This window comes from Oryza brachyantha, chromosome 7 (genome assembly GCF_000231095.2).
Source record: "Oryza brachyantha chromosome 7, ObraRS2, whole genome shotgun sequence".
In the NCBI taxonomy this organism is placed as follows: domain Eukaryota; kingdom Viridiplantae; phylum Streptophyta; class Magnoliopsida; order Poales; family Poaceae; genus Oryza; species Oryza brachyantha.
In genome coordinates, this window is record NC_023169.2 from 9,339,286 (window position 1) to 9,353,849 (window position 14,564).

General features: G+C 39.6%; 1 protein-coding gene across 1 annotated transcript; it reads right to left on the reverse strand.

The window, feature by feature from the left end:
- Positions 1-1,993: 1,993 nt before the first annotated feature.
- Positions 1,994-5,199, reverse strand: LOC102722592 (mitochondrial pyruvate carrier 4-like). Its single transcript, XM_006657601.3, has 6 exons — positions 5,058-5,199; positions 3,499-3,624; positions 3,014-3,112; positions 2,841-2,893; positions 2,454-2,527; positions 1,994-2,367 (listed from the first exon to the last, which is right to left on the reverse strand). Exons 2-6 carry the CDS (start codon positions 3,548-3,550, stop codon positions 2,316-2,318), a joined length of 330 nt encoding a protein of 109 aa, XP_006657664.1. The 5' UTR covers positions 3,551-3,624; positions 5,058-5,199; the 3' UTR covers positions 1,994-2,315.
- Positions 5,200-14,564: the final 9,365 nt, after the last annotated feature.

Here is a 14,564-nt window from a genome sequence, read left to right on the forward strand (position 1 = left end):
AAATTAAATTTTAGCCTATAAGTATGAAAAAAAACAAACAGATGAGAATGTCAGTCAAATCCAAAAAACTGAAACACTATTCTATGCCGATTTTATTCCTGCTACCTGGAATTCTGGAAATACACATGGGTATCAGGAAAGGGCAGCTTCCCAAAAATAATTGACACGTCAGGAAACTGTTGATGAGCCTTCTTTCTCTTGATTTATTATTAAAATATTCACTAAAAAGAGTAGTAGTTTAGTTGATACAACTAACGCCACAACAAAATGTGTGAGGTCTGAGGAGCGTGCATGCGTCAGTCAGTGCCTGGCATGCATGTTCTCCGGATGGTTAGAGAGAACAAATTTTTTAGGTTAGTTTAGCTAAGCATGGTACTTAAGGACAACTCAATCCGTGACAGAGCGTGTTAATGATTGAGCAGGGGCCGTCTGATTCAGGCCTATGATTAATTGGATCATCAGATCAGGACGTTGCAACAACCCCACTAATTAGTGACAGGGGCCTCCATGGATAGGTCATGTAATAATTGGCGGTAGCTCGTTGAGCAAAGGTCAGAATGTTTTTTCATTACCAATTTTTGATTTGCTGGGTTTGGATAAATGCCGGTGGGCTTTCATGTTCCTCAATTAATTTGTCAGTCCCACATTGTATAACCTGGACCTATCATGGTCAGGTACTCAAGTGGTTCATATCTTTCTATTTTTCTCTAATCAATATGACAATCCTACACATCAAGATTAAACGTGATAGCTTCGTCTTCTTTCTCGCTATCTCGTAATAATGTAATATATATTGACAGATTTGTCTGTAAATATTACTTTTGAAGTGTTGTTTTTTAAAATTTTACTAGGTAGTATATAGGTATATCAAGTAATGGCCAAATGTGTCGATGGAAGATCATATTTGGGTGCTTAGTTTCTAAGGTTTGTTTGGTAGTCACTTTTGTACTTTGTTGAAGGGCCGTCACATTGCAAAGGAGTGGGCTCCAAGTAAAACATGTTCAAAGATTTGAAGTGGGGATGTTTACTGGTAACCATCGCTAATCAAATGGAGGTTGGCACGGAATTATTACCAACTTATGACAGGAATTTTAGAGCAAGTCTGGGGGAGCTGGACACGAAGATCAGAAGGGCCATGGATCACCAGCTAAGCTGCAGCTCTCTCTCTCTCTCTCTCTCTCTCTCTTCATATCGGTAACGTGCATTGCAACGTATAATTAAAATTAAAGATAGACTACAAAAACTAATACTTACGTTGTTTTCTTTTTCTAGTCTATTATGCAGTCGATGGTCGCACGCTGCATGTGAGAGGGTGAGAATGACTACTGCGTATTCTAAATAGTATAGAAAAAAAAAAAAACCAAACTCACCAAATAGGAAAAGTCACATATAGTCATATTGCAAGGAACTTGCTATTCTGTTCCGAAACAAACGACTATACACAATTTACACATGTACCGGCCTTAGAATGCTGCAAAAGTATGATATCTCTTCTCTGAAAGTATAGCGTCTGTCCTAAGAATGCCCGGTAAATCAAAAAGCTAAGAAACAACCGAAGATGTTTCAGAAGGTTATTGTCTTCATTTCTTCCTCGGGAACATCAACATTTCAGATTAACCATAACAAGTTTATTTATGTTCCAAACGATCGCCTCTGGAGTCTGCAACAACTTCATGCTCAATTGAGCAAGCCATTGCAACTACCACCACGAAGTGTCCAAAAAAATGACAGCAAGTAATGGCAGGTAATGTAAATCGAGGTCTAAAACTGCTTTTCTACCAACGAAGACACGTTACTCTGCATCCAGGGGAAACTGCAGTCCATACATTATCTACACCACCTATCCTTACTGCAATTTTATAATTTAGCCCTCAAATTTCTTAATATTAAAAACCAGTTAAATATAGATTGATATCTACATATAAACTCAAATTAAGGTGACTATTTTATATAAGAAAATTTGATAACACATCCTAAAATCCGTAGCAAAGCACAGATATTTAACTAGTTTCTAAGAAAACAGTAGTGGCTTCTGATTGAAAACAATGGAGATCCTTGACTGCTGTTAGCTAAGTTTGTCCAGTACAGATTTGAATGGACACTGTCAGCATAGCGGAAAGGGATATTTGAGTATATGCATATTATTTGCACAAAATGCAAAAATGATTATTTGGATTTCAGGGATACTTTTTTTTTTTACATCGTTCAAGTACAGAAGCAACATAGAAACAAACTCTGCACCTCAGACTCTAAAGTAAACTGAGACTGGGTGGAAGGCTGCAGGGTATTCGATCAGTTATACTAGTCTGTCGTCATTATCCTTCCAATGATGCAGCAGCATCCTTCTCATCAGAAAAGTAATCTTTCCTGCAAATGAATGTAAATGTTATACAATATTACTCTTACAAGACATCAAATTACAATGTCGAAAATTAGATAAGCTTTTTACAAACCTTATTTTACGAGAAAGCTGATACAAGCCTGTACCAGCCATTGCAACGTTAACACTGAAAAGGTTCCAGTTTTTCTGCAACATTATAGCATTACAAAAGAGAGAACAGGAAACATGGAATGACAACAACACGTGCTCAGTTATGTAAGATTCAGGATATTTAAATGTGTAAATCTCTTTCTTTGTCAGGAATACATGTCATTTTGGACATCAACAAAATCTTCGAAATGTAACTTGGATGACTCATTTTCCATTTTTTTACCAGTGGGAGCATACAGTATATACCTTCACATTTGAAACGAAATATAGTTTGCAAACAAAGTGGCCACATGATCACTACAGCGGAAAGTTTCAACCTGCTGTATATATAGACAAGAAAAGGTCTTACCGGTGTGATAACCATGCTGTAGCGAGACCAAATGATTCCAGTGCAAGTCACAGCTGCATGCCATACACCAGAATAAGCGTGCTAACAATGCACAAGGCAACACAACAAATTGATATGACCCTGATATATGGAATGAGGGAATATCATGGGTTAATTGGACAGCCTAAACATACCAACTTGCTGAGGATAGGATATCTTTTCAGGTGGCTTAGCGAAGTCCGCAATATTGGCAATACTGATACCCCATTTAAATGTTGGAGCCCAAAAATGAACTGCAATAATCAAGGTCACATTAAGTTATAGTGGTACCAATATCAGATATATATCCATCCCATTTTCCCTAAAAATGAAATAAAAAGGTATGAGGCATTTGCATTAATCCAAAAATTCACTTGAAAAGGCAAGATTGCACTTCCATAGTAATGGTTTATTCAGTATCAAATACCCAAGAATGTGGACCAGGGTGTCAAATAAATAATAAACCAATAAATATTATATACAGGCTACTGTGGAGTTTATAGCATCGCCGTATTACTTCCATGTTCACACAATAAAAGTAGAGATCATCGTTCTAACAAGGATCAGAAATTATACACCAAAATCTAAGATAGGCAGGAACAGCCAGGAAATAGTGCAGAAAAGAACAAAGGAAACTAACTAGTTTTGGGGCCAGCAGGATGGTTCCAAAAGGTTTGAAGCTTTGATGCCATTTCAGCTAATAAAGACCTCTGTGTCCTTTCTCAGGATCTGCCTGCACTCCCTTGTTGTACACTTCCACTGTTCCCTATAAGCAGAAAGAAAAGGAAAATCATGTTATCTCAAATGTCATAAATGAAACTAGATTAATTTCTAGCAACCCACACAGCAAAAGCAATAGGGTATAGATGAATCTCAACCAGAACATGCAAATACAACTTCGGACTTCTGAGATACCACCACTTATTAGTATCACATGGAGTTCCGTTTATAAGTTCAAAAGCGGGCTGCTAGCCAATCTGCTCAAAACCACAGCAGAGGCCACTGCAGGCAGCATCACTGCAGAGTCCAGACAGCAGCAGTAGAACGTGCTGCCATTGAAGATTAATGAATTGATAGCCCATTGAAAACCAGGTTCACTGAACAGTCCTAATTATAAGCTTGGTTCATGGACTAGGTGATCCCATGTGGCAGCAGGAGAGTAATGAAAATATATCCTTTCCTGTTTTTAACCTGCTAGCTTATCTGAGTATATCTCACATCATGGCAATCCTCACTGGCAGCCACAGGATGTATTTACCTAATTCACAGTATGTTTGCATCATCGGTATCACTTCACAACGGCCGGGAACATAGTAACACATCAGAGCTACTTTAGCATCTCATATGTTGTAGTCGGTCTTAATAAACCTTGCATGTGTAGTGCTCTGTTTTAATACGATAAAGCATAATAACTTTAAACTCGTATTCTATACTTTCTAGTTAATGGAAGTAATACTTTCTATTTGTATTCTATATTCTGAATTTACAATACTGGTGCTACAAGGTGTGGTCTGTCTGCAACATTATATTTCTAAATTCTGAACTGTTCACCACGGCAAAGAGTTTCCCCACCTGAATTCCATTCAAAGTGAAGTTCGTTTTGCAATTAGGGACTAATACTAGGCATGGAAAAAGATGCAGCCTTTTTCTGCAGGTTGGCAAACAATGACCAATGATGAGTTTAAGCACCATTGTAAACTGTCTACTGCAAACAATCACATAACACCACAAAGAACATGAAAAGGATACGCAGTAAATTGGAATATTGACACCAAAGAATAATCACAGGCAGGCAGGTCAAAATTTTCAGTGAAAGATTAAAGATAAATATCAACAAGATGAGAGAGGTACTGTTTCATCCAGTGATGGAAATGAAACCAAGAAGCATCCAACACATAAACTAGCGAGATTAGCGTGTTAAAGCAATAACCGGCTCAAAGGAACAACTAAAATCCACAGCCCCACAACATATAAAAATTAAGCTGTACCCAGAAGATCAGCCTACAAATCGGCCACATAAATAAACAATAATTCCGCAGGCCGTAGCTTAGCACAGCAGCCTAATCGACAGGAAATTTAACAAGGCAGGAGATCCGCAGATCGCAATGCGAGGAGAAAAATCCGCAGCGAGCGAGTGAAAGGCGCAGATCCAGAGACCTAACAACAGCAAGGACGAAAGGGGGAGAGGGTACACCGAACCTTGGGAACAGTCGTGGCGGAATCAGGGAGGCGGTGGCGCCGGCGGCGGCGGCAGTGGCCGGTGAATTCTTCACCGACCCGAAGGCAAAGACGAGGCGGCGCTCCCGGATCCCGAGCGCGGCCGGTGATTTGTTCGTCACCGACCACTTAGAGGTGGTAAATGGGCCTGGATCAGCCAACCGCTCCGGTGAATTTTTTACATGGTATGGGCCGCGCTGCGGAGAGCTAACGGGCTTAGGGCCTGTTTGGGAGAGCTTCTCCCAGCTGCAGCTTATCTCAAAAGCTGCTTCTACCAGAAGCTGTCCCAAATGATTCACATCTTCTGATAATCTGTAGTTATATATTCTGAAAAATGAACTAGGAATCCAAAAGAAGGAGAAGCTGGGTTTAGAAACTTTTTCAGATTCTCAGGCTGACTACCAAGTAGCTGCTTCTCAGAATCTAAAGTTCCCCTAAACAGGCCCTTAATTCTGGTTAATCAGGCTGGACAAGCCTAGGCCCGGTGAGGTAGCCCATAGGCTCTGACGCCTGATTACCGTCTGGAATTCCAAAAGAAAAAAGTCCACCAAACATCCCTCAACTTAAAGAGGGGTCTGTTTTTCGTCTATTAGCTAAAATGCCAGAAATGTGTACCTTTAAACTCGTATAATCCGTCATAAAAAGGCCCATCGGCAGTATTGACTTATTTTTAATTGGTTTTGCTGAGGTGACGTCAGCTGGGTCCCACATGTTAGGTTTCTTAATTTTTTTCTCTCTTTCCTTCTTTTCCTTCTCTTCTCTTCCTTCCTTCCCTCTCTCCCTTCTTCCTCTTTTCACTGCTTCTCTCCTATCCTGGGGTTGGGGTGGACGACGGTGGGGGGTAAGGTGCGGACGGTGGGTCACGGAAGGCGGGGGAGGTACTAGGCCTAGGTCCATAATCCCTTTAAAATTATACAAAATTAACATATAATTTTTAAAAATAGTTAATGCTACATTAGCTTAGCCCTACTCTTTGAAATTTTCTTGTTCCGTCCCTGGCGGCAGGGGCTGGCGAGATGGGGCGAGGCGAGGTCAGACCGCCGGAGTGATCTAGTCCGGTGGTGCGACGAGGTGGGCGGCGAACGAGGAGCAATGCCTGTCACCGATGGAGTGCGCACCGAACAGTATGACCATCTTCTCTATGTGAAGTTCTTGCTGGTGAAGTTGTCAATGAGTTACTGAAGCGTGAGTGTGGGGTCTGGGTTCTCCACCTAGGCCTCATCGACAGAGGAGACGAAGTCGTCGAGGCGACCCGCCGGGACGTCGAAGTTGACGCGATCGTTGCTGAGAATGGTGCTGGCGTCGCGCATGGCGTAGATGAGGATGTCGGCGCGGGATACCACGGCAGGGCACCTCTTCCCGACAGTGGCCTTGATCTCCTCTACGACGTCGAATAAGGACAACTCGATGTTCATCGGTGCCGACTTCTCCGGACGAGGGTTCTCGTCGGAGGCGTCAAGGAGAACATACGGAACCATCGCACCCATGCATGCATGCATCGTGTGAACACTTACTATCAATTAACACCAATTATTTGGACGTCGAGTTTCTAACATCGGAACAATACAATACGTATACGGGCATGCATTCTGAAACTAAAAAAGGAACGAGATTAATGGGAGAATTTTTTCTCCACCGCCGCTCGCCCATCACCGTCCACCCTAGCCCTAGTATAGGAGAGAAGCGGAGGAAGAGAGAGGAGAGGAAGGAATAGAAGGAAAGAGAAAAAATTTTAAAAAAAACCAGCCAAAAAAGTGAGTCAATATTGTAGAGGGACCTTTTTTGGATGGACTATGCAAGTTTAGGGGTACACATTTTTAGTATTCTGGCTAAGGGACGAAAAACATACTCGCCTTTAAGTTCGGAGACCTTTGGTGGACTTTTTCCATTCCAAAACAAAAACGACGAGAGTAACAAAGTGAAATCCGGATCCTCCGCCTTTAGAGGGCACAGGTGAGATGCATGGTACTGTGACTTTGGACTATTTTTAACAGTCCGATCTGTGATGGACATATGAGATTGATCATTGCAATAGACCAAACAGAGTTTGGTGACATGTAAATGACTGTTCCGCATGATAGCTTTAGACATGTTTTAGTGTGCTCCTTTACCTTTATAGGATAAAGGCAGAGGATCCAGATCCAACAAAGTGGGGGTGATTACTTCAATGGGTGTTGTTCATTTGTCCAAGGTTTCAGAGTTCATAAGAGCAAGTTTAATGGTAGAGCCAACTACTAGCTATAAGTTTATATTAGAGCTAACATGTATAATAGATTAGATATAGTGTTGGCTCTAATATTTTTCTTCTATCTATTTCTCTCACTTATGTATTTAATGCAACTATCTTGGAGCATGTGTAAAGTTAACTCTTGCATAAGAACCAACCTCCTTTATTTTACATTCTCTCTCTTATTCACGTAGGCTTACAGTTGTGTAAAATCTATTGAGTGTGTACGCACTGAATAGCCTTATAGCGTGCGCACATGTGAGGACTGTCCAATCCGTTGGATATGATCTAAACCATCGGATAAGAGAGTACACACCAAACTGTCTAGACACAACACTTACGTGACACCTAGCACAAAAACATAGTTCGAATTTTTCGAGAACCGCGCCGAGTGTTCGAGAGGGAGCGGTTTCACGGGTATCATCGACGATTTCGCTGCCCACTGCGCATCCACGGCCCAGAGTCGCCGGTGAAGGTCTCTGCCCACTGCGCCCCCACACCCTGTCACCGTTCCGCCTAGTACGCCTCCTCAACCGACGATTTTGCCAATCACTGCACATCCACGACCAGACGTTGCCGGCGAGATCTCTACCCACTGCGCCCCATGCCTCGTCGTCGTGCCGACTTCCCCGCTTAGTATACCTCCTTGACCGACGTGTCGATGATTTTGTTTTTCTCCGCCCAGCGCGCCTACACGCCCTTCATCACCGCCTACGCGCCTACAGGACCTTCATCACTGGCATGCCTACACGAGGGTTGTGGGGGTGCTACGCCGACGTCGTCGGCGACGATCTTTCCTCCAAATCAGGCATTGTTGACAATGACACTAAGTACGAGGGTGCCACTGCCGGGGACATCAACTTCAACGGCATGTGTGTGTGTGGGGGGGGGGAATTGGGTTCAACTTCAAGAGTGTTGACGAATTCGCCATCCACATCCCCCGCTCTCACATCAAATTTATTGTAGGCTCGTCGGCGACCATTTTCATTTGGATTACAACTACTTCTCTGTCTTCTTCATATCCATTTTGCGGTGATGACCACTGTAGTTATGATACATTAATCAACCAACCATCTGTGTTGTAGACGTACGCCTCTTGCTAAACAACTTAACATACCAATTATATGCATTTAGACTCAGCTTGATCTACCCTATAGTGGACGAACACGATTTACTCATCATCATCATCATGTGATGCATCCAATTGTCTAAATCAATCTATACCGGATTGGACGGTCGATCTGACTCTCCTCTCTCCAGCTACCTCCTCACCTCATTTACCCATCCCTAAACCCAAGACGTCGCTGTTGTCGTCACACGTCCGTTGCCCATCCCCAAACCCTAGTCGTCAACGTCACACGTCCACGGCTCGGACTCACCGCCGCCTACTTCACTGGGTCCGTGGTCCGCCGCCACCCTATCACACCCCGCCACCCTCTTTCCCGCCCTTCTATGCCCTCCTGTCCCTGTCGGATCGGATGCCTCCAACCCCGTTCGCCGCCCCCTCTGTGTCCTAGGTAGCTGCAGCCTATACTCAAGGTTATAGAGCTTTTATCTTTATAAATAAGGATATTACCACATATATAGAAAATATGAAATAACAATAATTATGAATAAAAACAATTTGTAATACGTTTGAAGTTCTTAAACACAAGTTGTGAATCTAATTCCGCATGTCAATCAGTTTAGCTCTGGGACAATTTGGTTGTAGATTGACAATCATTTTGGCTGGAGAATATCATATTTGCATAGTGAAAAAATATAATGAAGGTATATCTGCATTTTTCCACAGAGGTGTATATGGTTCTTTTTTTTAACAACCTTGCTTATGACGATAGTTGTCAAGAAACTTGACAATAAGCTGCTAAAAAAAGTAAAACAATTACAAACAAAGAGACATGAAGAAAGTTAGGTGTTGATCAAGAAAATGTCAATTATTTCCTTGCATGCTTAATTGTGAATGTAATATGCAAAGTGCATCGTACTGCGCATGAATATTTTTACTTATGCAGCGAGAACCAAGAACATAATATTCCAGATGAATCATGATCATAGTTTTATTGCCAATAATATGTATAGATGAGGCGAGATTAAGCTCCTCGTACAAGCAGTAGCCAATGTAATTTCAAGCATGCATAAAAGTGCAGCTATATAGATTGGGATCTGGGAATGTAGAATGTACTTGCAGCAAAATGATAAACCATAATTTGACAAAACTAAATAGATTCTGTGATAAGCCAGGTCCTCCACCGCCGCCTCAACGCCAGGTGCGTCACCGCCTCTTCCACGCCCTGGTCAGCCATCGCTGCCTCTTTATTTGTTTGAAAGACTAACTTCCTTTTCTCCCCTTATACAACTGCAAGATTCAGCTTCCTTTTTCCCTAAAAGAAAGAACTAAAATCCTATATTGTCGTGCAACCATGCAATTAGCTTAGTAATTAGTAATATTGCCTCCTTCCCCAATAGTTTTAGAAAAAAAGAAATTCAAACAACAAAATAAACCTAGAAAAAAAAGTAAGATTTAAGATTTTGGCAGTGGCAATGATGATGCGTTAACAACTGAAATTTGTAATGTTTGATCATTTTATAAGAAATAAGATTAAGAAAAACAGGGACCCTATGTCTAGATGACAAGAAATTGCAAAGACAACAACTTGTTATTCATTTAACAACGAAAATGGATTAGTTGTTTCTAATAACACTGAAATGGATAAATTTTAGCCTTGTAGAGCATTTTGCTGAGCAGTTTATAGAAATGTGCAAACAGAAAGTGTTTTTAAAGAGAAAGTAATGATTTGATTTTAAAGTTTGGATTTAGAGATAGTCAAAACTTTGTTATTGCACCTCCTTTTGTTTAGAAAAAAAGGTCATTTTGCTGAAAATTTTTATCTAAATTGAATGTATCCTTAGCCCATTTTATGAATAGTCTATTTTATATTATTTTCTTTTTCAATCTTAACACAACATGGTTTTGGAAGCGTGCATATAAAAGTCGAGAAAGAAAACCTAGAAAAATCGGACTCAAAGATACAACGAAAAATAATCCGTGAATAGAATTTTTATATGTATTTTTAGCGATCTAAAAGAAAATGCTAGCAAATAAATTTTGGTGAAAAGACTGCAAAATTAACTCTAATTTAAACTCCAAATTTAAAGTTAAAAATTTAGTTTTTGGCTTAGAAACACAAGCATAATTGAAAAGATGGGGGCGATTATTTTTCCCTCCGCTCAGGAAGAAAGGGCCGACAACCTAAAACATCTTGGAACGGAGGATCTAACGGTAGTGCTATGCAGATCTAAGTTGATTTTAGTACACAGCCTGTGTTCTTTTAAATGAGGATAAAGATGACAATTTTATGATTTTATAGGTATTAATGGGTATTAAGGTGTATCGTATATTATAGTCCTTGATCAATGCTGCTCCCTATTCTAAAATCACCTAAACAAGTTCTTTGGTGTCAGGGTAGGCCTGTCCAACTTTGGCCCAGCCGGCCAGGTCCAAAAAACGCAAGCTGGACCATGCACTGGGCTAGGCTCGGGCCTCAACGTTGAAATCCGAAAATCCAAAAAACCAGATGTTTATTTCGAAGAAAACGCAAAAAAAAAAAAAAACCGTCCCTCGAAAACCCAAAAAACCTAGCCCGCCCAGAGAAAGGCCAGGGGTCGGGCCTGGATTTTTTGGCCGGGCTTTTTCTAGGCTAGTCCCCACCCATAGTTTTTAGCAGGCCTAGTGTTCGGACATCCAAGCAAGGAGTTATTAGTGCTCTTAGCTGTAAGACCATTACTAGACCACACATCTTCTAACTTAGTGTAGTCTTTGCTAAGCGTAAGAAACAAGCTCACACGATCATTATATCTTATTGGATTCGTGTTTAAGACATCGAAGCTCATCAGAGAGTTCCTATGGTCATGTTAGCTCCCCAACAAGTTAGAGGGTGTTTAGTTGGGGGAATGAAAATTTTGGTGTGTCATATCAGACGTTTGACTAGATTTTGGAAGGAGTTTTTAGACACGAATGAAAAAAACGAATTTCACGGCTTGCCTAGAAACCACGAGACGAATCTTTTGAGCCTAATTAATTCATCATTAACGCATGTGGGTTACTGTAGCACTTATGTCTAATCATGGACTAATTATGCTTAAAAGATTCACCTCGTGATTTTTCACATAGCTGTGTAATTAGTTTTTCATTTTATCTATATTTAATGATGTATTATATATCTAAAGATTCAATATAATGTTTTTGACGAAAAATTTTTGACAACTAGACAGAGAGAAGAAAAGTTGTTGGCTTTTAATACACGTCTCATGACTGCTGAGCAGACATACGCATTCACACCAGACAGACATAGGAGTACACCGTTAACAGCTAGTCACAGATGAGCACGTGTTGCCGTTAGGAGAACCAAATTGATGAACTCTCGTATATAATCCCTCAAGTGGTCCGTGCATTTTTGCTTTTCCACAGAAAGGCATTCATCTCGCTGTACTGTGGTACTACTAGTACGCTACCATAGGTAGATAACTCCCATTACATTCGTTCGAAAAAACTTTATTTTTAATTATGTGGCTAGTATTTGATTATTCATTTTATTTCAAAAAAAATTAAAAATTAGTCACACGTAAAGTACATTTATGCTTTATCATCTTATAACCATAAAAATATTTATCGTAAAACAATTTCAAATAAGATGAACCGTCAAACATGATATCTAGAAACTAGAAAATAAATTTATTTTGGAACAGGGGTACCATTTGTGCCTGCACAGTATCCTGGAGGGAGATCTCCCTGGCCACCGGCCTCTGTCTGTGTGTATGAATAGGGATGTAAACGGGCAGTAAACAGGTGAAAAGTAGGTTTACTATATTCGTTGTCATATTTTTTAAAGTCTGAATCGAAACCCTATACATAAAAATAGAATAATATCGAATATAGATACAAAACGAATACAAATTGGTATGAATACGGTAACAATTTTTATCAGTATATAAAAGCCATTAGAACAGACTCCTCAAATAATTATAACCTTATTACATATTAAAGAATAGATCAAGTTGTTTAAATTTTATTAATTGTATATACATAGTGATATATCATACAAACAAGTAAAAATAATAGTATTACTTGTCTTTGTACAAAGAAATATATAGTTACTATACATACATTATATATTATCATAGATTATCATATTTAATTATTTATATTAATAAAACAGACTATCATAAATAATATGACTCTTTAGATTTTACTACGATGGATTTTAGTTTTTACTTTTCCAAAATAAAAAGTTTTAAATTTAGAATTAACACATACGAAGTTGTCTCCATCGTAAAATCACAAATTTATATTTTATAATTTAATTCTAAAATAAAACAAGAAGATAATCTTAGTGCATTACATGCAGTTTGTTAGTAATATATATATATATGGGATAGATCTATGGACATAAAGTATAGTTAGTAACTTATTATAGAATGGACATTTTCCCGAAATTATCCGAATAATTTTCTGGACAAATATCCACACAGTTTGTAACTAAATCTGGTTTCCATCGGACAATGACCTTACCATATTGGTGTTCATTTCTAAAAATAAATACCCGAATCGGAATCTATTTTCGAGACTATCCAAAAAAATATCCTTAATGTTAGAGATTAATTACGTCTGTACGATTGATTACAACATTAATACCCTAGTCTATACATGATGATGGATTTATTTAAATGCGGAAGATTTCATAGAGACATGTTGATTAAGCGATAGGTCCCTTCCGTCCCCTCTTATCATATTGGTCTCCCTTTTCTTCTTTTTTAGTGGTCGGATCTGATCGCCGGTGATTTGCTTGATGTCTTTGGCCTCGGGGATGCCAACGTCTTAAGTTTGTCGCCTCACGAAGCACTTTTCATAGCTTTCCTTGATGGAGGAGGAATTCAGGTTTTAGATGGAGTATGTCAGTCACCGCGAGCGCACCTTTCTTTTTAGGACTTTTTACCATCCTTAAAAGTATTTCAAAATATTAAGAATTTTATTATAAATTTCTGGTACTTTAAGATTCAAAGTAACTTAAGGTATCATACTTTTTACATTAAAAAGTATGATATATTGAGATATTTTTTCAAGAATGATAAAAAAATCTCTTCTTTTTATAGTGCTTTGGTGGGCGTATGGGGTTTCTCGTATAACTGATATGTTTTCCTCCTATCACATAAATGGCCATCTAATCATGAATCTGTTAGGGCATGTTCCTGACATGTTCAATAGTAGAGTCTATTATAGGTTATATCTCAAGTCACACCAGTAGAAAAAATTTCTTATACAAAGGACACTCTTTCAAGTTGACTCTTCATAATCTTCATAATTACAGGCTAATTAATTCTCTGTTCACATTTCATCTAATCAACGCCTCTGAACAGAGTCAGCACACGTATAAAACAGATTTTCTGGTTGTCTCATTGTTTTATGCGCCAAAAGTCGATGTTTTGCTGACTTCATGCAAAACAATCACTTTTCTCTTCCCTATCGCCTCTTTTTCACGTCAACAAGCATGCAGCGATAAAGACGACAATAAGAGCCACTTGTACATGCCATAAGGGACAGAAAGATATAAATCAATCAACACTTACGCCGTCGTCCGTTTTCCAAAAGTCATCCCGGCTAAGGAAAGTATCTGAACCGAGTTCATCCCAGGATGACTAGTACAATGTTACGGGTGAATGGAATGAAAAGGCGCGGAAGCGGCCGGCCAAGGCGAAGGCGGATGCATTATCTGAATTTTCTGGTGGACCAAAACGCATGCAGTTGCTCCGTACACGGTGTGTATTCAGCCGCTGCGGTGCGGACTATCGAAGGTGTGTAGATGACGCTACTGCGCGCGAGATTTTATTAACTCCTGTTCACTGCGAGCTCAGCTGACCCGAGCGCCCCGGGACGAACAGCGGTACGGCTGCAGTAAGGATTTGAATCACTGTATATTTGTTTTTTTGCGGTTAAATCCACAGTTCAAGACACGCACATACACATATATAATAAAAAAATGTGCCATAGGCCACATGCTCAACGCTATACTTCGAAGCATGGTCATCCATGGCTAATCAAGAAGCTTTTCCTCTAAGCTCAATCCACATACCTTTATCAATCAATGCATGGCAAGCATCCAAGAAAAAGTTGTAAAAGCCTCAATTTATCAGCATTTCTTAAAGAATTTTTAAATTAATCAACATTTCAACTTTCTAATATTTTATCTATTTCGTCTGTGCATTAA